The 24,232-nt window shown below is 50.5% G+C and overlaps 4 protein-coding genes across 5 annotated transcripts; 2 read left to right on the top strand and 2 right to left on the bottom strand.

Moving 5' to 3' along the window:
- Positions 1–137: 137 nt before the first annotated feature.
- LOC112874977 (organelle RRM domain-containing protein 2, mitochondrial) lies at positions 138–1,577 on the bottom strand. 2 transcript variants are annotated; one of them, XM_025938622.1, is made up of 3 exons: positions 1,217–1,577; positions 664–732; positions 138–548 (listed from the first exon to the last, which is right to left on the bottom strand). In XM_025938622.1, exons 1-3 carry the CDS (start codon positions 1,422–1,424, stop codon positions 340–342), a joined length of 486 nt encoding a protein of 161 aa, XP_025794407.1. In that variant the 5' UTR covers positions 1,425–1,577; the 3' UTR covers positions 138–339. The 2 variants fall into 2 exon arrangements, with proteins under 2 accessions (XP_025794407.1, XP_025794406.1); XM_025938621.1 differs by having other exon boundaries at positions 147–575; positions 1,217–1,571.
- A 532-nt stretch (positions 1,578–2,109) lies between these two features.
- On the bottom strand, positions 2,110–3,008 carry LOC112874976 (ATP synthase subunit b', chloroplastic). Its single transcript, XM_025938620.1, has one exon. The coding sequence runs from the start codon at positions 2,924–2,926 to the stop codon at positions 2,294–2,296; it is 633 nt and encodes a 210-aa protein (XP_025794405.1). The 5' UTR covers positions 2,927–3,008; the 3' UTR covers positions 2,110–2,293.
- Positions 3,009–3,582: 574 nt separating this feature from the next.
- On the top strand, positions 3,583–4,333 carry LOC112874974 (histone H2B.1-like). Its single transcript, XM_025938619.1, has one exon. The coding sequence runs from the start codon at positions 3,682–3,684 to the stop codon at positions 4,132–4,134; it is 453 nt and encodes a 150-aa protein (XP_025794404.1). The 5' UTR covers positions 3,583–3,681; the 3' UTR covers positions 4,135–4,333.
- Positions 4,301–7,186, top strand: LOC112874978 (putative RNA-binding protein RbpA). Its single transcript, XM_025938623.1, has 4 exons — positions 4,301–4,545; positions 5,260–5,328; positions 5,504–5,610; positions 6,872–7,186. The coding sequence occupies exons 1-4, from the start codon at positions 4,338–4,340 to the stop codon at positions 6,965–6,967; spliced, it is 480 nt and encodes a 159-aa protein (XP_025794408.1). The 5' UTR covers positions 4,301–4,337; the 3' UTR covers positions 6,968–7,186.
- The last annotated feature ends 17,046 nt before the right edge of the window (positions 7,187–24,232 follow it).

The following is a 24,232-nucleotide window of genomic DNA, read 5'->3' as shown; positions in this document are numbered from 1 at the left end:
TCTTTAGAATGACACGACGTTGTATGGATCATCTCGACGTTATATAGCACTACAAGCAAGTTAATGTTTAGTGTCTATGATAAATTGCAGCAACAGGGAAAGCTCTCAACAGGTAACAGGACAAGTAACCATGCAAAGAGACGATAGAGATTGTATCATCAATTTCGCATAATCATGCACTAGAAAAAGTGAACAAGGACGATCATAGAACAAAAATGTGACGCCAATAAGAGAATTGTATCTCCATCCCTCCATTGCCTTTATCAAATCAAACTACTCTACGGTGTTTCTGCTAGTTCCCTCAACCAAGTTGTGCAGTATAACAACAGTTCGATGCAATTAGCCACACCATCCTACAGTCTTGTTCGTTGTGAAGCCAGCGTGTGAAGAATGGGTGTCCTGCTGAGGAGCAGGCTTTGGTTGCCTTGGCTTGGCAGGGTCGACGAAGATGACCCATCCATCCAGAAACTTAGCGTTCATCTCCTGCCGCGCTTTCTCAGCCTCTTCTATAGTGGCGTATCTGACGAAACCGAAACCCTTTGACCTCCCTGAAACTCTATCCGTCACAACTTTTGCTACACAAAGTAATAAAAGCACACCACAATTAGGAGTGAGGAAAAGGATGACAGATTTCTAACAAGTACTTGAAAGAAAGCTTTTTACCTTCAAGGAGCCTCCCAAAAGGAGCAAATGCGCCCTGGAGCTTCTCATCTGTTGTTAGCCTTGAAAGGCCTACGCCGAATAGAATCAAGCAGATATTATAGCCTAACAGCGATTTATTTTTAGGGAAACATAAAACTGAAAATAAACTGGCAGCAGCTTACTGAGCATGGCTGCAAACTACAATCTGAATGGAGCAAGTCTTCTTTTACAGTGATAAAAAAGAAATCAAGAAAAACGCACAGGTGCAATAGGATTTGACGGCGCAGGAGCTGCAGGATGGGATGCAAACTGTAACAGGTCTAAACGCTGCGATTCATCCATGCGGCTCATTTGTTATCTTGGGTTCTGCATTGCATTGCTCGTACAAACATAGCATAAAGGTATCCAGGTGACTGCACCCCTAATTTGGGCAATATCACAAATTCACATCACATATAAGCAGGCCTGATTTACTGTGAAATCGTATCCCCTGAAGCTAACTTACAATTACGGTGCGAAACACAATGGATTGAGCAGGGCGAGCCGGGAGATGGAAGGGGGAGAGAGACGTTACCGCTGACGAATAGCTTGGGGGTGGTGAGCGGTGGCACGTTGGCAACCTCCGCATCGTCGCCGAATATGGAGGACGGAGGAGGCGCGGTGTGCGACGGGCCGGAGCCGGAAGAGGAGAAGCAAAAGGTAGCACGAAATACGGAGGCGGCTGGGGTGGAGTTGCAGACGAGGCGGCGGAGCAGGGCGGAAGAGAAGGCGGAGAGGGCCATCGCCGGCGGCTAAAACCCTACCCGCCGCGGCGGCGCCCCCCTTCTTCTTCTTCTTCTTTTTTTTTGAGAAACACGCCGGCCCCCTTCTTGCTTGTGGTTTTGGTTGGTGCGGCCGTGCAGGGGTCGTGGGTTGGGTCTGGCCCAGACAGAGGAGCACGCCCCTCTTTTGGCTTGTGCAATTCGTGTCTGTTCGGCGCGGCTGTTGCGTGTAGTATTTCACACGAGAACATGAGTTTCGGAGAAACCTCTGATCAAAATACTTCATATTTATTGGATTTTTTGACACGGTGCCTATCAATCGAATTCAAATCAGCATGTCACACCACAAGAAATCTTAACAACTGACTACGCTAAGTTCAATATTGGATTTTTATTAGAAGAAATCACATATCAAAAGACTTCATTTTTGTTGGATTTTTATTCTCTCTTTTCGCAGTAGCACAGTTCATGGCTTAGAGCTCGTATGGTGTGTAGAGGGTAAAGGCTAAAGCAAACAAGACGTGAGACATGATGATTCAGATGGCTCCATAATGTTCTGAACTTGATTGAGATTTGAGAACGCCTTGGTGATTGACCCAAAGAACAGTAACTTTCCCTTTCGCCTGACTCGAGCCAGGATCACACAAGAAGCGAGAAAGATTCAGGCATTTTTTACAGAATAACCTCAGTGTAAGCGACAGCAGAATTTAATCCACCCCAACTTTTTCAATAATATGATTCATTTATACTTGCCACAAGATGTTGATGCAATTACAGTCATAGGATAAAGCAGGGCCGGCAATGCACGGCAGCCCAGCAAGCGTATACACACAGATCAGAAAGCTAAGCAAGGAACAAGGCCAGCCGGCCGGCTCGCTGGTTTGGTTCCCTCACGCGGATGGGAGCACCTTCTTGACGATCTCGTCGCTGAGCGAGGCGATCTGCGCGTCGAGCGCCTTGACGGCCTCCTCCTTCTGGGACTCGAGGTTGGCGAGCGCCTCGACGAGCTCGGCCTCCACGCGGCGGCGGCCCTCGTCCAGCTTGGCCTCCAGCTCCGCGGTGGTCTCCTTCTTCATCTTGTTGAGCGCCGCGGCGATCTCGGCGCGCGCCGCCTTCATGATGGCTGCGGCCTGCTCCTCCAGCTGCTTCACCTCCTCGGAGGCGTCCTTGACGTCGCCGAGCTCGCCGCGGATCTTGGAGTCCCGCTCGTCCATGAACTTGCCGAGCGGCGTGAAGTAGAGCTTGTCCAGCGCGACCATGAGCAGCAGGAACTCGATCGCGATCGCCGGGAGCGTCAGGTTGAAGTCGAACAGCGCCGCCTTCTCCATCTGCTCCGCCAGCGCCGGGAGCGGCGCGGCCGCCACTGCCGCCGCCGCCGTCGCCAGCAGCCGCGGGAGCTGCTGCGCCAGGGGCCGCCGCGGCCGCGCCGAGCTAGACGAGGAGGAGGCCACCGGCTTCAGGAGCGGCGCCGCGCGGCGCGGGGAGCAGGAGGTGGTGGCCGCAGCCATCAGAGCCGTCGCCATGGGTGCGAGGCGGGGAGAGTTGGGTGTGGAAATGCGGCGGCTAGTTCAGTGGTGGTGTGGAAGGAAGGGGGAAGAGGGGAGGCGGGCCACCGGCTATCTATCCGAACGGGTTGGGTTGCGGTGACCCGACGAACGGCGGCCACACGATGCCGATGCTCGCTTCGCTACCACGAGTGCGTTCCCGATATTCCCGTCCAGTTTTGTGCTCCAGAAAAGGCCCGTGTCATTTCGAGCCCCCTCTCCTACCCGCGCGCTCGTTTTCGTGGGCTAGTAGTCTTCCCGCCACATCCGGGGCCGAGTTTCTTCCGCACCACTCCCCTTGAGCCCGTATAGTGCAAATGGGCCCTGGTTGAGAGAGCAAGGGGAATTACAGAATGCCCAGCCCAAGAAACGGGAACAAACGGAACGGAGAAATTCCCGAACCGTTTTCATCGGGGCCAAAATTTTCACCGAAAACAACACGCGCACAGGCGCCCATCTATTTCGTCGGTGCGTCACTACCCGCGGAAAATAATATCCACTCTCCGCCGTCCATCCTCCGGCTCCCAAAATCCAACGTATGCGGTCACGCCACCTCATCGATCCGCGTCCCACCCATCTCAACGAATCAGCTCCCGCGGCGGCCATCTATATTATCTCCCCCTCCCCATTCCCCCACTACACGCCAAGAAAAGCTTCCTCCCGACACCAACCGAATCGCCCCCCATTTCCCTCGACCCCGAAGCGGCGACCCCCGACCTCCGAGGCCCCGCCCGATGGCGCCCAAGGCCGAGAAGAAGCCCGCGGAGAAGAAGCCGGCGGAGGAGAAGGCCGAGAAGGCGGAGAAGACGCCTGCGGGGAAGAAGCCCAAGGCGGAGAAGCGCCTCCCCGCCTCCAAGTCCGCCGGCAAGGAGGGCGGCGAGAAGAAGGGGAAGAAGAAGGCCAAGAAGAGCGTGGAGACCTACAAAATTTACATCTTCAAGGTGCTCAAGCAGGTGCACCCGGACATCGGCATCTCCTCCAAGGCCATGTCCATCATGAACTCCTTCATCAACGACATCTTCGAGAAGCTGGCGCAGGAGGCCGCCCGCCTCGCCCGCTACAACAAGAAGCCCACCATCACCTCCCGCGAGATCCAGACCTCCGTGCGCCTCGTCCTTCCTGGCGAGCTCGCCAAGCACGCCGTCTCCGAGGGCACTAAGGCCGTCACCAAGTTCACCAGCAATTGAGCGAGCCGCGGCACCCACGGATTTGTTAGGTCTCCGCCACTTCTCGGCTTCTCCGTTGTGTTCCCCCCCTTCCTTCCTCTTGTTAGTATCTGCTGTGAAGATATCGTCGGATGAACAACGAAATGTTTGTGTAGCACTAGCTGGCTTGCCTGCTTTGTAAATCGTGCCAGGTTGTGATGAACGTCTTGGATTTAAGGTAGCGGATGAGGAGTATTGTTGTTAATTGTCATCGGTGCCCTCGCCGCTTGCTCTTTCTATTCTTCTGCGCTGGGAATTTTGGGGACCTAGGGTTTGAGGTCGGCGGTGGAGCCGTGGAGGTCATCCCGATGATGATGCGAGGCGGGAGGCTGATGTGTTTGTCCTCTCAGGTTCTGGGCATGAGGTGCTTCAACACGGAGATATTTGTGAGCAGTAAGTAAATCTCGACCCATTCTTGCTTGTTTCTGCAGTCAAGTGATTCATCTTGATGATTGAATTTGTTCCAGACCTTGTGGCTGCGTGGTTGTAGGGTACTGGTATGCTTGATTCACGCACTGTGTTAGCAAGTTTATGCGGACTAGTGACTTTTAATGGTTTGGGCAGAGGGTACCACTGGTTGGTGCCTTGGTGCTCTAGGCTTTTGACATTTTTTCTTGCGAATATCAGCTTTGCGTGTGAGGATATTGGGTTTGCAACAGTATCAGGTGCTAGCAGAATGTGGTTCCTTTTCAAGAGAGTGGGGAAGATGATTTCTAGGATGGGTTGCTGTCCCTTTCTCCATCTTGTGCTAGCCTGACCATAACAAATACCAATCAATTTGGTGTATCAGTACATGTAGACTAGTCCTTGAACAGTAGTTTGGTTAATTCTGGCACTTCAGTGTCTTCATCTTGGAGGATGTATGGTGGGCTGTCATTTTCACCTCCATTTGTTACCATGAAGGCATGGACCGTTCTTCAAAAGTAGAAACAATATATTGTAAAGCTGCTGTAAATCTATGTCCCCCTTTCTCGGTAACATTTGTCGTGAACATCCAATCATCCACACCCCAATCTCTTGCCAAGCTTTGTTTTATCCAATGTTTGTTATTAGTGTAACTTGGTTGTGGCACACAGTATTTACTCTTTTTTTATTGTGTTTTTTCAGGATTATCATTTTATACAACAGAGGAGGAGATCAAAGATGTCTTTTCACCATTTGGCAATGTAAAGGAAGGTACATTATCTGTGCTATTATAGACCTGCCTCAATCTGTTTTTCAGTTGCAGTCAATCTTTATAATTATTTCTTAATGAAACTTGGTGTTTGGTTTTGTAATCGTATTGGTTATGTTAGTTGAATCAAAATAGCAGTATTTCAGTTTGATGTTGCTTTTTGTATTTTAAGTGCAGCCCGACTTATGAGAGATCACCAAACCGGAAGGATGAAAGGATTTGGTTTTGTCAAATATTCATCTCAAGCAGAGGCGGAGAAAGCTGTTAAGGCAATGGATGGAAGGGTATGTGCTTTCTGCTCTGTTCACTTGTTTCCACTAAAAACTTGATTTACTGATGCTAATAAGTTGTGACGTCTACAAATTGTTAGCTGCAGTTGTTTACTTGCCATTTATTTCGCACGATACTGAAGAAAATTCATGATAGCATGCTCTGAGCTCTGATGTCATTTCTTTCTCAGCTGAACCATCTCAAAAATTCTTATTTTCACTTTTTCTATACCTACTCTTATTTCACAAATATTTAACATATTTGTGATCCTCACATCCTGAATGTCTTAATTATTATACCTATTTTCAGAACAATTGAAGTTACTACATCTGCCTTTTATGTAAAAGAGCATTTCCTAGCTTAGTCTTAAAATCGGGATGCATTCCTTTGTGAAAACACCTGTGTTGGATGATTGGATTGAGTTAATGCATTTTATGTATTTCACTTCCTAGGTAGTGACTATTTTTTCAAAGAACCCTAAGGTAGTGACTTCTTTTTTTGAAGAACTTAAGGTAGTGACTCTTCGATTTAGCATTTCTTTGTATCTTGCTGCTTGTCATTGATAAGGCAATCTAGATTACTGCATGAAAAAAGATAATTTGTGTAAACAGCACAGTTTTTTTTGGTGATATAAATGTATTGCATTCAGAAAATTGCCCCCTCCTTAAGGTACTTTAGCAATCAACAGAACTACCTTGGGCTATGGTATGCCAGTTGCCGATAATATCATGATACATCCTTTATGTAGGCAGAGTACATGTTTGAACCTTTTTTTGGAGATGGACTGAATATAGTAAATTAAATCACCTGGCCATGGTTATTTGTCCATTGTAAATAGGTCCATTGCAATTTCTTTCTGCAGTTCTTGCAGTGTTTTAACTTTTCACGAAATCACAACCCAGCAGCTAGCTTGAAATTATTAGTTTCCTACAGGCGATGGAAGCAATCTGCAACATAGTTTTATGTCAATTTGCAGTTTTATTGTTTCTTTAATGCAATTGTATTTTGGCAATATTTTCTTGACAAGAAAAAAAAAGTCCAGTCGTTGTGTTCATATCCATAGAATTTTTAACTTCTGAACGTGCTGGAACTCCAGCATCAATACTCCTGCTTCAAGATCATGTGTTGATCCCTGACTTTCAGTTTCAGTGACTCAATATTATAAAATGAAAAACATGCACAGGCTTCATTTCCTGAACTAGATATCAGCTTTTCACGTTTACATTATTTAGATATGTAATCTTCAACTTTCTCTAAATTACTGTATCTTAACAGATACTACGGGGAAGATTGAGTTTTGTGGAGATGGCAAGGGACCCAAAAACAAGTAGGATCCCTCCATTGCTTAAGATTGACCATTTTCTTCTCTAGCAGTTCTAGGCTTTTGGCTTTCACCGACAAAGTATTACTGCTTACTATTTTTAGATTTGGTTCATGCAATCACATTTGCTACTGAAGCTGGTGAACTTCAACTTGTTTGTTCGTGTCTTAACCTGGAACATAAGAAGTGTCTTCAGATTATGTCATATGCCTCATCTCGTGATTGCTGTTGTAAACATGTATGCAGGAGTTGATGTTTTTAGCTTTTTATTTCTCGATCTCCGCTACCACGTCAGCTGTTTTTCTGTTGGCCTGGCTAAGAAATGTTTTGGCAACTTTGTGCATACGAAAAAGTCTGATTCACAGAAGTTTTTGTTATTAAAGGCGGAGAAGACAATATTGTAGAAGATTTTCTTAATTAAGGCCTGCTAAAAGAAGACAGCTAAGAATTTTCTTAATTAAAGCCTGCTAAGAGAAGATAGCTAAAGATTTTCTTAATTAAAGTCTGCGAAGAGAAAATTGTTAAAGATATTATACCGATGGTATAGTAGCTCGTTGGATTATTTAAAAAAATTCTAGTAGCTTGCGTAGATTTCTGCAATAATATTTGGCTGAAACTGAAAGTTTTACCCAAGCTTATCTTCCCAAAATTTTGCTACTTTTCAATTTTAGATTTTTGTTGGAGCCTGTTTTGGGTTCATGAACAATCATATTTGTTACATAATCTGGCGTGTTTAAACTTGTGGATTCGTGTCTTCTCAGCAATGCCGTTGCCGGTTCCAAGCTCGCGGTGAGAAAATGTGGAGGGTTGTGTTAGGTTTGGCGAACCAGCGTAAAAAATCAGCCACTCTAATGGAAATGAAACCCATAAGAAATTCGTTGGGGTGTAACCGTCTTAGCGACGCGCTACATCGGAACCCGGGTGTGGTGTTAAATGAGTAAGGGCCGGGTCGTCATCCCCTTAGGGGCGCGTCGTATCGTGATCCGGGTACGATGATAAGTGAGTAAGGGTTGGGTCATCGCAGCCTCTGTGGCGCGCTACATCTGCGCCCGGGTGCAGTGAAAAATAAGCAAGGGCTTTCGCATTTCTCTTGACGGGTGCGAAGGGTAAAGAAGCTAGGCGAGCCAACTTGGATTCATCTAGATAGTTGGAACGTAGGGTCTCTAACAGGTAAGTTAAGAGAACTAGTTGATGTAGCAATTAGGAGGCGTGTAAATATTCTATGCGTGCAGGAGACTAAATGGAAGGGTCAGAAGGCGAAGGAGGTGGAGGGTTCTGGCTTCAAGCTTTGGTACACGGGGATAACTTCGGGTAAGAATGGTGCAGGCATCTTGATCGATAAGAGCCTTAAGGATGGAGTTGTAGATGTTAGGAGGCAAGGCGATCGGATTATCCTAGTGCGGTTGGTCATTGGAGATTTGGTTCTGAATGTGATCAGTGCCTATGCCCCTCAGGTAGGTCTTAGCGAGAGCTTCAAGAGTCAGTTCTGGGAAGACCTCGATAGCATGGTTAGTACCGTGCCTATCAGTGAGAAGCTCTTTATAGGAGGAGACCTCAATGGCTATGTGGGTGCGACTAATGTAGGATATGAGCGAGTACACGGGGGTTTCGGGTACGGTAGTAGTAACAAGGGGGAGGATGTTTTGAATTTTGCGTTGGCCTACGACCTGCTGTTAGCGAATACCCTCTTTAGAAAGAGGGAGTCCCATCTAGTGACCTTCCATAGTGGACTATACTCGAGCCAAATCGATTTTATCCTTGCTAGGAGAGAGGATAGACGTGCCTGCTTAGATTGTAAGGTGATACCTAGGGAGTATGTGGTCCCTCAACACAAGCTTGTGGTGGCGGATTTTTATTTTCGGATACGTGCCCACCGGGACAAACATGCTAAGATTGCGAGAACGAAGTGGTGGAAGTTTAGAGGGGAAGAGACACAAACGTTTAAGGAGAGGATGCTAGGCGAGGGGCCTTGGGAAGGAGCAAATGTAGATGATATGTGGCTAAAGATGGCGACATGTGTTTGGAACATGGCCTCAGAAGTGTTTGGTGTGAGCAGTGGAGGCAAGTAGGAAATGAAAGAAACTTGGTGGTGGAATGATAAGGTGCAAAGGGCTATTAAGGAGAAGAAGGAGTTTTTCAAACGCCTTCACCTCGATAAGAGCGCAACCAACATCGAGGGCTATAGACTAGCGAAGAGGTCTGCAAAGCGAGCTGTAAGTGTAGCGAAAGTTTAGGCTTTTGATGACCTTTATCAACAGCTAGGTACGAAGGAAGGAGAGAATGATATTTATAGGATAGCTAGGACCCGCGAGAGGAAGACAAGAGACATAAACCAAATCAAATGCATCAAAGATGGGACAAATCGACTTCTGGTGAAGGATGAGGAGATCAAGGACAGATGGAGAGAATACTTCGACAAGTTGTTTAATTGGGAAAATGAGGGTCCTACTTTCGAGTTGGACGACTCATTTGATGATACCAACAGACGCTTTGTGAGGAGAATTCAGGAGGCAGAGATCAGGGAGGCTCTGAAGAGGATGAAGAGAGGTAAAGCGATGGGTCCCGATGGCATCCCCATTGAGGTGTGGAGATGCCTGGGCGAGAGGGCGGTAGTATGGTTAACTAAGCTTTTTAACCTAATTTTCCGATCAAACAAGATGCCAGAGGAATGGAGGAGAAGTATCTTAGTACCGATTGTCAGACCCGGGGCTACCGGGCTGGGCATGTAACGTAGTCTACGGAGGTTTAAGAGATTAAGTCCGTCATATCTCTTATTCATTTTGTTTATCTCTTGTTTATCCCGTTTAAATAGGAGATAGGGCTAACCAACACGGAGAGGATCTACTCGAGATCAGTTCTGGTGTGATCCCTCGGTGGGGGTTGGTTAGCATCTTTGTAACTCTGACCTCTCGGGTATATAAGGGAGGTCAGGGATCCCCTCAAAACAGAGATCATTGGGTCATTCTACACCAAAGGGAATACAAACCACCATACAGGACGTAGGGTGTTACGCTCCGTGCGGCCCGATCCTGTCTAAAAGTCTTGTGTTCCTTGCACCTTCGAGTTCCTGATCTCGGCGTTCCCTCACCCAAAACTTACCACCTTGGGTCTATCCCTCGGTGGGCAGCCGGTTAAACACCGACAACTGGCGCGCCAGGTAGGGGGACGCGTCGAAGATCCACCGGCGAGCTCGATGGCTTCGTTCAGATTCGTCAGGTCGGTTCCCTCTCAGGGAACGACATTTGTTTTTGGTTCATGGGTCTGCATCGCAGATGGTGCGGGCAGTTTCCGGCGATTGCTTGTCGACATGAAGCCAAGGACCTCTGCTACGGATTTCCGCAGCGACCTCGACAAGTTTGTCGACGACCTCGACAAGTTTGTCGACGACCTCGACAACTTGCCGCTCCACGCTCCCGCAGCACAGGACGAGGTGGAGTTCGCTTCAGCCTCGACTTCTTCTGGTGTTGCGGCAACTCTCCCTGGTTTGGACTTGTTCCAACCTAGGGATTCGCTTAGCCGATCTCAGCTCGGTTCGTGCGAATCGGCCACTGGTCTTCAGGAGGCCGACGCCTTTGGGTCCCTTTCCATGTTTGAGAAGGACCTGAACTTGTTACTCCAGATCGGAAAACTCGAAGTCACCGCGTGTCGGGGGGCTTCGGGTTGTTCCGGTTCCGGTGATCTGGTGGTCACCTCCTTGCCGGGGGGCACGTGGTGCACTGGAGGGGCGTAACGCTCCCTAAACCACTCGAAGCAGAGGACCGACTCGTGGCTCACCTCGAGCCCTTGCCTTTTCAGGAAGGCAGGCCGTTGGCCACCGCGGCGGAGGGGACGACTGAACTAGTCGACGAAGGTTCTCACGAGCTTTCCTCCCGCCAGGTGCTGATGGCCGAAGAAGGCGAGGACGGTGGGGATTTTCTCATCGACAATTTTGAAGCGATCTCCGAGGATGAGATCACGGCCAATGTTGGTGACGAGAATGACGTCGATCGAGAAGCGCGGAGGGCCAAAAACAGGGCCCGCACAATCCGGCGGAGGAAGGCCAACGAGCGTAGGCGATCTATGCATCGCGAGCTTGATCCTGAGTTCGCCGCCGTCAGCGAACGGGGGTTTCGGACTCCGGTGGCCAACATCGCTAGGGTTACGGCCATCCTCGAGCGCAGCCATGACCCGGAGGTACGTCAAGCACTCTTGTACGCGCAGAGGGCTTGGATCCAGTTGGATCAACACAACCCGGCGCCTACCATCAGGGAGGAGCGTGTGGGAGAGAGTCGAAGTCAGGCCCACAGCCGAACGGCTGGCGGCCGTCCTCGACGTCAACTCAGCAACGACAATGCTTGCGGGAGCCAGACCCCTGGCGGGAGGCAGCAGCCACCGCAAGGGGGTCAGCCACGACAAGCCCATCATCGATTCCTTCCGGAGGATCTGCGCCAACACATCAATGAAGGCCGCGATGCGCGCACCGTGATTTCTTCCAGGCGCAAGACCCGTGAAGAAGTCGAGAATGAAGGTACTGACTGCAGCGATCGATTTCCTGCTTTTTCTGCTCGTTTCAGCAGCTACAAGTACCCGAAGGGCTTCAAACCGATCGGCATCACCAAGTACGACGGCAAGCAGGCTCCCCAGCAGTGGCTTCGTTGCTACTCCACGGCCATTGACGTCGCGGGGGGCTCAAATATCACCAAAGTCGTCTACTTCCCGATGGCTTTGGACCCTGCGCCGCTCACTTGGCTGGAGAGCCCTGGCAGCAACACAATCGACTCCTGGGAACGACTTAAGAAGGTCTTCATCGATAATTTCCAGGGAGCAATTACCCGTGCAGGTACTCGACACGATCTTGCCCAGTGCAAGCAGGAACGTAACGAGCTTCTACGGTCCTACACGCGTCGCTTCTTCGACGTCCGCGCCACCATCGCGAACATCTCGGAGGAGGACATCATCGACTGCTTTTACAACGGCATCACCGACCCGAGCATATACAGAGATTCGGGCGGAACAGGCCGAAGACCGTTGCGGGCCTTCGTGATATGATGCACGATTGGTCCGAGCAGGAGGAGAAGATACGGGAGCGGTTCCCGCGGCGTCATGATAGCAATCTGCGGCGCCCAAACGACAACCGCAGCGACAAAGGCCAGCGGGACTTTTCCGGGCCACCCCGGAAACGAAAGCCAGATGATGTCATCGCGGCTATCGATCGTCCTTCACGGGGCAAGAAGTCGACGATGCAGGAGGAATTTGAGAAACTCCTGCAGAAGAAGTGCCCATGGCATCCGGGCGCCAGCCATGCCGCCATTGACTGCTACCACCTCCGGAGGACGTTCAGCAACACCGGTGGTGGAAAGAAGAATAAGAAGCCTGCTGACAAAGAACCCGAGGATGACGATCACGATGACCAGGGGCGTAACCCGAAGTTTCAGGATGCCTCGAAGGTGTCAACGTTATCTTCGGCGGTGATGAGGATTTCGGTTCCAGGAGGGACCAGAAGCTGCTTCTTCGGGAGATCTTGTCCGTCGAGCCGGCGGTACCACGGCCGCTCCGTTGGTCGGAGGTCCCCATCTCGTTCTCTCGCGACGATCAGTGGACGAGCTTCTCGGAGCCCGGTAAGTTCCCATTGGTCCTGGATCCTGTGGTGGCAGAGGTCAAGCTTACCAAGGTCCTCATCGATGGCGGAAGCGGGCTCAATCTCATCTTCGTCAGTACTTTGAAGAAGATGGGCCTGGATTTCAAGGATATGCTGCCCAGCAAGTCTCCCTTTTACGGGATCGTCCCAGGTAATGCGGCGCATCCGCTTGGCACGGTGGTCCTCCCAGTCACCTTTGGTACGCGGGAGAACTATCGTACCGAGTTTATCAAGTTTGAGGTGGCTACTTTTGATTCCTCTTACCATGCAATATTGGGTCGTCCGGCACTAGCTAAGTTCATGCAGTGCCGCACTATGTTTATCTGCTTCTTAAGATGCCAGGACTCGGTGGAGTGCTCACCCTCCGTGGCGACTTGAAGAAGTCATACGACTGCAACCAGGAGGCGATCCAATATGCTTCGACTACTCGTGTGCAGAATGCTTCGGGAGAAGTAAACTCGCGGACCGCGCAGCCAGTCTTTCCCAGTCTGGGCTGGAAATTCCCTCCAAGAAGGCCAGCAAGTCGAGCATCCCAGTCGACTGATGGCGCGGCCCCTCAAGACGATTCAGCTCCAGGAGGGAAATCCATCTAAGACCGCCGTCATTGGCGCGGGCTTAGGCGACAAATAGGAACTCGCGCTCGTCAGCTTTCTTCGGGCTAACCGAGACATATTCGCATGGCAACCTGCGGACATGCCAGGGGTGCCCAGGGAGTTGATCGAGCATGCTTGAATGTAGACCCGAAGGCCATGCCCAAAAAGCAACGCCTCCGGAGGTTTGCTCAAGACAAGCGTGAGGCCATTAAACGAGAGATCGCTAAACTCCTCGCGGCTGGATTCATTAAAAGAAGTAATTCATCCAGAGTGGGTAGCGAATCCGTGCTTGTAAAGAAAAAGAACAATGAATGGAGAATGTGTGTCGACTACACCGATCTCAACAAGCATGCCCAAAAGATCATTTTGGGCTGCCGCGCATTGACCAAGTCGTCGATTCGACGGCTGGGTGTGTCCTTCTTTGTTTTCTTGATTGCTACTCAGGGTATCATCAGATTGCGCTCAAGGAGGAGGACCAAATCAAGACTGCATTTATCACCCATACGGGATTTATGCGTACAAAACAATGTCTTTTGGGTTGAAGAATGCAGGAGCAACATACCAACGCGCGATCCAGATGTGTTTCGCGGATCAGCTGCACCGGAATGTTGAGGCTTATGTGGACGATGTGGTCATCAAGACCAGGGACTCCGATAGCCTGATCGAAGATTTGGAAGAAACATTTAGTAGTCTACGCAGATATCGGTGGAAACTCAATCCACCAAGTGCGTCTTTGGAGTACCTTCTGGGAAGTTGCTTGGGTTCATCGTCAGCAACCGGGGCATCGAGGCCAACCCTGTCAAGATCACGGCCATCACTGATATGGAGGCTCCGGCCACAATCAAGGATGTGCAGAAGCTGACAGGTTGTATGGCGGCCCTGAACAGGTTCATCTCCCGACTCGGGGAGAGAGGACTACCTTTCTTCAAGCTCCTAAAACGCCAAGACAAGTTTCAATGGACGGAGGAGGCCGAGCGAGCTCTACAAGACTTGAAAACTCACCTCCAGTCGCCTCCAATCCTTACCACTCCGCTACCGGAAGAGGATCTACTACTCTACATTGCGGCAACAACCCATGTTGTCAGCAGCGCTATTGTAGTCGAGCGAGGCGAAGAAGGCCATGCGTTCGGAGTGCAGAGGCCCGTCTATTTCGTCAGCGAAGTCCTCTCCGAGTCAAAAGTACGGTACCCAGCTGTTCAAAAGCTCTTATATGCAATTTTGATCACATCAAGAAAGTTGCGCCATTACTTCGACGAGTACAAGATCACTGTGATTACGGACTTCCCGCTGGCGGATATTCTCCATAATCAAGATGCCACGGGACGCATATCTAAGTGGGCAGTGGAACTGGGGGCTTTGTCAATTGACTTCAAGCCACGCACTGCCATCAAGTCACAAGCTCTAGTCGACTTCATGGCTGAATGGAGGGAGAATCAAGTCCCAACCCCAGTGGACAAGCCAGAGCACTGGACCATGTATTTTGATGGGTCCCTCAAGCTCGACGGCGGAGGCGCTGGTGTCTTGCTCATCTCCCCACGAGGCGAACAATTGAAGTACGTCCTTCAGATCTTATGGAAGGTATCTAATAACGAAGCCGAGTATGAAGCCTTGCTTCACGGGCTTCGTTTGGCGATATCACTAGGGATCAAGCGATTACTTGTGTATGGCGATTCTCTTCTTGTCGTTCAGCAGGTCAATAAGGAGTGGGACTGCAACAAGGAAACAATGGATGCATACGTTCAGGAAGTGCGCAAGCTGGAAGGCAAGTTTTCTGGCTTGGAGGTTCACCATGTGCTACGGGAGCACAACGTTGGCGCGGACATCCTGTCCAAGTTAGGGTCAACGCGCGCTCAAGTCCCGCCGGGAGTCTTCGTCCAGGAGCTTGATCAGCCATCTATCAAGCCTTCTCCGCAAGTAACCATCGACTCGGGTTCCCAACAACCCGATCGAGAGGTTCTGACGCTGGGGGAGGACTGGCGAGCGGCTTTCATCGACTTCATTCAAGACCAGCGGCTACCAGCGGGAATTGACGCTAAGAGTGCGGAAGCGGCGCGCGTCTTAAGAAGAAGCAAGGCCTTCGTCCTGGTCAACGGCAAGCTCTACAGGCGTGGCGCTCGGTCAGGAGTTCTTATGAAGTGCGTCACGAAGGAAGATGGGTACGACATACTACGAGAGATCCACGAAGGCGTTTGCGGCAACCATGCGGCGTCAAGAACGCTGGTTGGGAAAGCATACAGGGCCGGCTTCTGGTGGCCCACTGCAGTAACCGACGCGGAGGATCTCGTGCGCAGGTGTGAAAACTGCCAATTCTTCGGCAAACAGACCCATGTTCCTGCTCATAGCCTCATCACTATACCACCATCGTGGCCTTTTGCTTGTTGGAGTCTCGACATGATCGGGCCCTTCACGACGGCGCCAGGCGGTTTTACTCATGTTCTGGTGGCTATCGACAAGTTTACAAAGTGGATCGAGTACAAGCCAATCGCCAAGCTCACGCCAGACCGGGTCGTTGACTTTATCTCAGATATTCTGCACCGATTCGGCTTCCCCAACACTATCATCACGGACTTGGGGTCAAACTTCACGGCCAACCATTTTTGGGAATTCTGCGAGAACGCTTGCATCGAAGTCAAATATGTCTCAGTTGCACACCCGCGGGCCAATGGACAAGTCGAACGGGCGAACGGCTTGAGAATCGACGGTCTCAAGAAGCGACTATACGATGAAAACAGCAAGAAGGGAGGCAAATGGGTACGCGAGCTGCCGCATGTAGTCTGGGGGCTTCGGACTCAGCCGTCCAAAGCCACAGGCCAAACACCTTTTTTCCTCGTATATGGATCTGAAGCCATTTTACCAGCCGATATCATGTGGAAGTCCCCAAGGGTTGAAATGTACAATGAAGGCGAGGCGGACGAGGCGAGGCAGTTAGAGCTTGATTCTGTGGAAGAAGCTCGTTGCACCGCCCTTGTCCAGTCAGCCAGGTACCTGCAGGGGATCCGCCGATACCATGATCGCAACGTCAAGGAGCGGTCATTCAGCGTTGGCGACCTGGTTTTACGTCGTATCCAGGACGAATCTGGCCTACACAAACTCAATCCAAGGTGGGAGGGCCCGTTCGTCGTCAAGCAGGTCACACGGCCAGGATCGTATCGACTACAATGCCCCGAGGGCCAGGACATCCCAAACTCCTGGAACGTCCAACACCTGCGCAAGTTCTACCCATAAGCAAATGCCTGGTGATATCCGAATTCCTCAGGGGCTTGGACGATCTCCTTTTTTCGATGCATATTGAAGGCTATGAGCCACAATATTCGGGTTGAACATTCATTCTCCGGCGCACGACGACCACGGCCACGAACCAACACTCGTGTAAACTGGCCGCTCGTCGTGAATAAAGTTGCGACTACATTCACAACTTATCGACTTTACTTTTTGTTGAACCATCTGCTCCGGCTACAACTCCTCGATATATCGAGTTCCGCCACGACCTTGGGTGGTCGCACGCGACCGAAGTCGCACCTTGTCCAACTCAGTTGATCCGCTCGACTGGCTCAAAAACAGCACGTTGGACAGGCTCGCATGAAGAGCTACCTCGACTACATCCTGAGTGGCGGCACTCAGAACAGTCATGTTTTTGCCAAAAGAATGGCCAAAACGCGGCAACGACCGCACCTGCTCCTAATAAGCCCGATCCGTCCGCCCGGGTCTCACACAGCTTACAGAGCACGCTCATAAGCAGGAGCGATTTTCGACTACACTCAGAGTCGCCGCACTCGAGCTAGTCCTAATTTTTTGCCCTACGCACGGCAAAACCGCGACGATGCTCGCGTTCCTCCCTAACGAGTCTAGGCCTACAATTTCGGGTTGTGGGCCACTTGTTAGACGAGTTCCTACACGGAACTACGGCTACCTTCAGGGTCGTTGCACCCCGGGGTAGCGTCTGCTACTTGCGCCTTGTAAGCCTGGACATTCGCTCAGCATAGGCACACAAGTAGAGACAACGACATAAACATGTATACAAGAGAACGAGTACTTGTTCCTCATACCCTAATCCTGCAGTACACTGTGTACAATTTGTTCTGCTACAGGTTGGGCTTCACGCAGGTACTCTTCAAAACGCTCGTCCGAGCAGTCTGCCGCCATCCCCTGCGCAAAAATGTCTAACTGCGCATTGGGCACGAAGGACTTTACATATGCAAGGGCGTTGCTCACGCAAGCGACTGGAGCTTCGGATAAAAACTTGAGCATTTTCTTCGGGGCTTCACGGAGCCGTCCCAGCAGGGGCCGCGGGCCTGCCTCGCCTTCTTCTGGTGGGTCCACCATGTCGACCAGTTCCTGGGCGGCTCCCTGAAGGTCCTCCAGCTCCTTGCACCGCTGCTCGTCCTTCTCGCCCAGCGCTTTGACTTGCTGAAGGCAGTCGACGAACTGACGTTCAGTGTCGTCGATCACCTTCCGCAACCTTTCGACTTCATCTGTACGACGATACAGCACATTCTTCACGTCAGTAAGCAGCTCCTCTTTGTGTTTTATTACTTTCCTAAGCTCTGTGGTGAAGATGTTTCAGCAAGCAAGTGAAATCACTAAGCAAAAGTACTCGAGGGAAACGGGGGCCTACCTTGGTGCGCCTTCTTTTCGGCCTTGAGCTGCTCCTGGTACTCTGCTTGTCGCTCCTTGACCTGTCGTTGGAGCTCGGAGTTGGCCTCTTCAAGGTTCTTCAGGTCATTCTTGAGCAGCCAGGTCTCTCGAGTCCTTTCCTGCTTCAGCATATCAAGCTCGCGCTGCAGATAGCAGTTCTTCGTCTTCTCCTCGGAAATGCGCTTGTGCAGGGCACCTAACTCCCGCGCGTCACTCACAACCGCGCGGAGTTTCTCTGACTTCTTCTGGGATTTGTTAATCACATGCTGCGCCAAAGGAGGACAATGAGTACTAAACAACTCACCAACGCACACACCCGGAACTTTACGCGAGTACTACCATAGAGAAGTTGTATAACTCCTTGAAGGTGCTCTTGAAGGTCTCCAGGTTCTCGGCCGTTAGCAGAAGATCATCCACCAGGTCGGTGGTGATGATGTTCTGGTACCCTGGCCCGGTCCTCAGCACCTCACGGGGACTCTCCGAGGGCCCGGCGGCATCCCCGGACGACGGCGGCTGGACACCTGCAAGCATACGAAGTAGTCACCATATTGTCCTCGGACCCTGGCATCAAGCCGCGGGCGGGTAAGCGCGTACCTGTACCACTGGTAGGAGCGGCACCAGGGGCCACGACTTGTTCCCCGCCACTGGGCCCGGCTTCCTCTTGCCCGGACCCGGGTGGCGGCAAGTCGGGGAGCCCCGCACCCGCTGCCGGGGCCACGACTTGTTCATCGCCACCGGGCCCGGCTCCTTCTAGTTGGGACTCGGGAGGCGGCAAGTTGGGGAGCCCCGCATCTGCCTCAGGGCCCACCTCCGCGGGTACAGGCCCCCCAGGCGCCGAGGGCTCGGGGGCTGCTGCAGCCGAGGCAGGCGCCGCAGCCCTGCCCGGTTCCAGCTGGAGTTGCACCGCACTCGCAGCCCTGGCAACATCGACAACATGGTTATCCACGCAGGCGCGGTCAAGCTTTTCAAGCGATCGAAGCAAAACTTACAGTGTCGACTTCTTCTTGGCAGCCTTCTTCACCCGCCAGGCCCGCCGAGGAACGCTCGTCGCTGATGGCGAGGCTTGGCCGGCCGATGGAGGGGTTCCCGCCACGGCAATTGTCACCGCCGCGACGTCGGAGGGGCCTGTCCCTACCCTTTTGGGTTCAGATCCGGGTGGTGGAGCAGGAAGACTGCAAGGGGGTGCTGTTAGTGTTCGGCATCATTGGAATTTGGTAACCGGCCCAAACAACAACTCCGTACCTGGAGGACTCAACTTCTTCGGCCTTGCGTTTGCGCATCTGCCGCTGACCTTTCGGCACCGGTGGCAGAACGCCGGCCAACTCCAAGCTCTGGTCGGAGGAGCTCTCCTGGCGCGCTCCCCCCTCGGTTCCTTCACTCGCCGGCGAGTCCACGCACTCGGAGGACTCGCCGCTGCCTCGAACCGTAGCAGGGCGAGTTGCCTTGGTGGCAACGGCGGCAGCCGGGCGCGGTCCTTCTCCGGCGTCTTCCCCCGCCCGCGGGCCCGCGCTCTCGGCGGACTCGTTGCGGCTTTGAGCCGCAGCAAGGCGAGCCTTCTTGGCGGCTGCGGCCGCAGAGGGGAGGAGGTGATACGCTCGGGGGAGGTCCGGTTGTGGCGGGTAGCTGCAGTACAACTCCGAGTGCCCCTGCAGAAAAGTTTTTCAGTACACCATCGGCGCAGTAACAGATTTCCTCAGTAAAAGAAGTCGAACACTCACCGGCGGGGGCGGATTTTGCGCGGAGAACAGAGTGGGCACGTATGGCACGGCATTCACGTCCACCAGCACCCGCTGAACTCGCTGGAGCGCGACTTCGTCGGGTACCTCTTCTGTGCACATACGAGAAGTGTCAGCGGGGCCGGTGTACTCGAAGCCCAGATTGCAGCGCTGCTGGATGGGTTGGACGCGGCGCTTGTAAAAGGAGAACATGACGGAGGCGCCGGTCACCCCCTCCTTCTTCAGTGCATCGATGGCCTCCAGCAGCTCCTTGACTTGAATCATTTCCATGCCGGAGGGTTCAAGGTTCCACTCCCCCCTCACCACGGGCGGTTTGCTCGACTTCGTCGGCAGGGGGGAGCATGGTTTTCGATGTAAAACCAGAGGTTTTTCCACCCAGGAAGGTTGGAGGGGAATCTATATGCAAGGTATCTCTCGCCGGCCTGCTGTCGCAGTTGGATGCCGGCGCCCCCTACCACGGCGAGTTTTTTCGTGGTTGGCTGGGGTTTCATGCGGAAGAGGAAGTGGAATAGATCCCAGTGGGGCTCAATTCCGAGAAATGCTTCACAAAAGTGGATGAAAATGGAGATGTGGCAGATGGAATTCGGGTTGAGGTGATGGAGCTCAAGCCCGTAGTAGTAAAGAAGGCCGCGGAAGAAAGAACAAGTGGGGAGGGCCAATCCCCGTTCGGCAAAATGGAAGAATGTGACGATTTCGTCGACATTCTCCATGGGGAAAGGTTCACGGAAAGAGGGGCGCCAGTTAACAAGGTTTTTCTCTTGAAGCAACCCCTCGGAAACCAGTTTGTTCAGATTGTTAAGGGAGCACTTACTGTGTGACCATTCTTCGGTCGATGGTTCTGCCGCTTTCTTCTTCCCCTCGATCTCCGACTTCTTAGGCGCCATCTCCAATGCGCTACGCCACGAGATGCTCGGGGGCTGCAGGGAGAGGGGCGGGGAAGTTGGAGTAGGAGGATCTCCTTGGGTAGCGGCGGCGGCGTTCGGCTCAGATTGGGGTTTTGGTGGTTTTTGGCGGAATGCGGATTGAAAGCACAATTTCCCTCCTATGGCCGCGGGGTTAAGTAACCTGCGGGATGGGGAAAAGTTACTGTTCAGAAGATCAAGAGTCGTTTTGTGGAATATTCCGAAGGTGAGGGGTCACTTGGTGGTCTGATTAGATTGAATATTTGATTAATCATTTTTTCAGAGCTAATTAGCCCGAAAGAAGGGATTTTTCGAATCTTTGGTCTAATTGCATTATTTGTACCATCACTTTGGTCTCTCCTTACAGTGTCATTGTTTAGCCTGTATGCCACGATTCTTTGGACCCTTATCTCCAATTTCGTGGGATTTGGATTCAAGGCTCGGGGGCTGCGGGGTACGTGGCATCGACTACTTATTTTTCAAGTTTCTTTGAAGGATAAGGAGGATTACAAATTAATTGGACCCTCAGCCTGATTTTCCGATTCAACCCGAGGCTCGGGGGCTACTCCATATGGAGTGCGATTTTTCAATCGCACGCCATAACAGAACTAAAATTCGGAGCATGAGCACCTCATAGCTTCGATGCGGCCAAGGAAGTACTCGAAGCAGGGTTTCAAGACGAAGCTTCAGAAGAAGTCGAAGACTGCTTCGAAAGTACTCAATAAGCCTGCAGTACTCAGCTACGAAGAGCTCGGGGGCTTATCAGACCCGGGGCTACCGGGCTGGGCATGTAGCGTAGTCTACGGAGGTTTAAGAGATTAAGTCCGTCATATCTCTTATTCATTTTGTTTATCTCTTGTTTATCCCGTTTAAATAGGAGATAGGGCTAACCAACACGGAGAGGATCTACTCGAGATCAGTTCTGGTGTGATCCCTCGGTGGGGGTTGGTTAGCATCTTTGTAACTCTGACCTCTCGGGTATATAAGGGAGGTCAGGAATCCCCTCAAAACAGAGATCATTAGGTCATTCTACACCAAAGGGAATACAAACCACCATACAGGACGTAGGGTATTACGCTCCGTGCGGCCCGAACCTGTCTAAAAGTCTTGTGTTCCTTGCACCTTCGAGTTCCTGATCTCGGCGTTCCCTCACCCAAAACTTACCACCTTGGGTCTATCCCTCGGTGGGCAGCCGGTTAAACACCGACACCGATCTTCAAGAACAAGGGAGATGTTCAAAGTTATACTAACTACCGGGGGATTAAGCTGATGAGCCATACGATGAAGCTTTGGGAGAGGGTTATCGAGCATCGCCTAAGAAGATTGATAAGAGTGACCCAAAACCAGTTTGAGTTCATGCCTGGGAGGTCGACCATGGAGGCGATTTTCTTAGTACGACAGTTGATGGAGAGATATAGAGAGGAGAAAAATAACTTACACATAGTCTTTATTGACCTAGAGAAGGCGTATGACAAAGTACCGAGAGACGTCATGTGGTGGGCCTTGGAAAAACACAAAGTCCCAACTAAGTATATTACCTTCATCAAGGAAATGTACAAGGATGCGATGACTTGTGTTCGAACATGTGATGGTGATACCAGTGACTTTCCAATCAAAATAGGACTACATCAAGGGTCAGCATTTAGCCCTTATCTATTTGCTTTGGTGATGGATGAGGTCACAAGAGACATCCAGGGTGATATCCCTTGGTGTATGCTCTTTGCTGATGATGTGGTGCTAGTCGACGAGAGTAGGGTAGGGGTTAATATGAAGTTAGAGCTGTGGAGACACACGTTAGAGTCGAGGGGGTTCAGACTGAGTAGGACCAAGACCGAGTATATGATGTGCGACTTTAGCCCGACTAGGCATGAGGATTGGGACGTTAGCCTCGAAGGTCAAGTGGTGGCCAAGAAGGATACTTTCCAGTATCTAGGATCAATGCTTCAGAAAGATGGAGACATTGATGAAGATGTTAGACATAGAATTTCAGCCGGTTGGTTGAAGTGGCGGCAGGCTTCGGGCGTCCTCTGTGACAAGAAGGTGCCACAGAGGTTAAAAGGTAAGTTCTATAGGACGGCGATTCGCCCGACGATGCTATAGGGTGCTGAATGTTGGCCTACAAAAAGGCGACATGTCCAGCAACTGAGTGTAGCGGAGATGCGTATGCTGCGTTGGTTATGCGGGCATACAAGAAGGGATAGAGTTCGGAACGAAGAGATTCGAGATAGGGTCGGGGTGGCACCTATCGAGGAGAAGTTGATTTAATATCGGTTGAGATGCTTTGGATATGTACAACGGAGACCTCCCGAGGCGCCGGTGCGTAGTGAAGTTTTAAAGCGGAGCGATAATGTAAAGAGAGGTAGAGGTAGACCTAGACTAACTTGGGACGAGACGGTTAAGAGAGACCTTAAGGAGTGGAATATCGCTAAGGAATTAGCTATGGATAGGAGCGCTTGGAGATTAGCAATTAACGTACCTGAACCGTAACCTTTGTTACTTTTTATTTAACCACTGACTCTTCCATTGGCTTGTGTCCTTTTTGTATTTCTTATTCTTGTTTTCTGTGGGTTTCGTCTCTAGTCTACCCTAACTTGCTTGGGACAAAAGGCTAAGTTGTTGTTGTTGTATTCGTGTCTTGTTCTCTTTTTTCTATAAAGAATATGTTCGTCTGTCTTAACATGGTACTCAGTAGTCTCGTCAGGTTAACTTGCAAGCGTGTAAGCAGGAGTTGAGTTTTTAGCTTATTTTTTGACATCCCGCTACCATATCAGTTGAAAAATTGCCGTGCATTGTTTTCTGCAGGCTAAGAAATGTTTGGCGACTTTGTTCATGTGAAAGGCCTGATTCACAAAATTTATTTTTTGCCACTAAATCCTACAAAGAAAATAAGATGATGAAAGATTTGCGTAATTAAAAGCGGTGAAGAGAAGATTTTCAAACAGCTACAAAGAAGAGAAGACTATCAAATATTTTCATAATTAAATGCTGATAAGAGAAGATTTTTGTAGGTTTTCTTAATTAAAGCCCGCTAAGACAATATTGCTAAAGATTTGCTTAATTAAAGCCTGCTAAAAAGATTGCAAAGTTTTCTTAATTATTAAAGGCTGTAAAGAAAATATAGTTAAAGATATTATAAAGATCATATAATAAATTGTTTAGATTTGTGCACCAAAGCAAGTTTATGTATGTCTTTTTTTTATTTCAAGAAAGAATGTCTTTTTTTTAAAGGAGATAAACTCTGCTTTTCTTGAAAGCAAGGTTTCTGAATGTGTCACCGGGCAAACTCAACAAAGATTTGTGCGGCGATAAGCTCGTGACGCTTGCTTTCAGTTTTAGACATGTGAAGTGCAAGCCCAGAGCACCGGCGCTAAATTTAGTCTAGAGCGGGGAACTTCGCAAGGAGCACCGCGAAATTTCAATTATTGCCCGTCCAAAGCATCATCGCAAATTCAGCCTAGAGCGGGAAACTAAGCGCCCAAATGTAAATTTCCAAGTACCACGAGGTCCAATTTTCCAAATGAATGTAGCCAACCACGGCAACAGCGAACACGGAATCCAAATTTCAAAAAAGAAATATCTCAAAGAGTATTATAAAACAAACACGTTGGTTCCATCCACGGGAAATCTTAAAATCTAGGCAACCAATAACATGAGCATTGAATTGTGAAGGAACTCATAAATGGAATCCGAATCCATTACCATCGAAATCAACAATGTTCCAGGGAAATCATTTCACATAGCAGACCACCGAAAATTTCCCACATGAAGGTTGCAAAATCACAGAGGAGGGAGAAAAAGGATGCCGCAAAGAAGAGAAATCAGGCACACCATG

The sequence above is a fragment of the Panicum hallii genome, chromosome 9, assembly GCF_002211085.1.
Source record: "Panicum hallii strain FIL2 chromosome 9, PHallii_v3.1, whole genome shotgun sequence".
NCBI lineage: Eukaryota > Viridiplantae > Streptophyta > Magnoliopsida > Poales > Poaceae > Panicum > Panicum hallii.
Note: the sequence above shows the minus strand (reverse complement) of the source record. Positions and strands in the feature narration are given on the sequence as shown.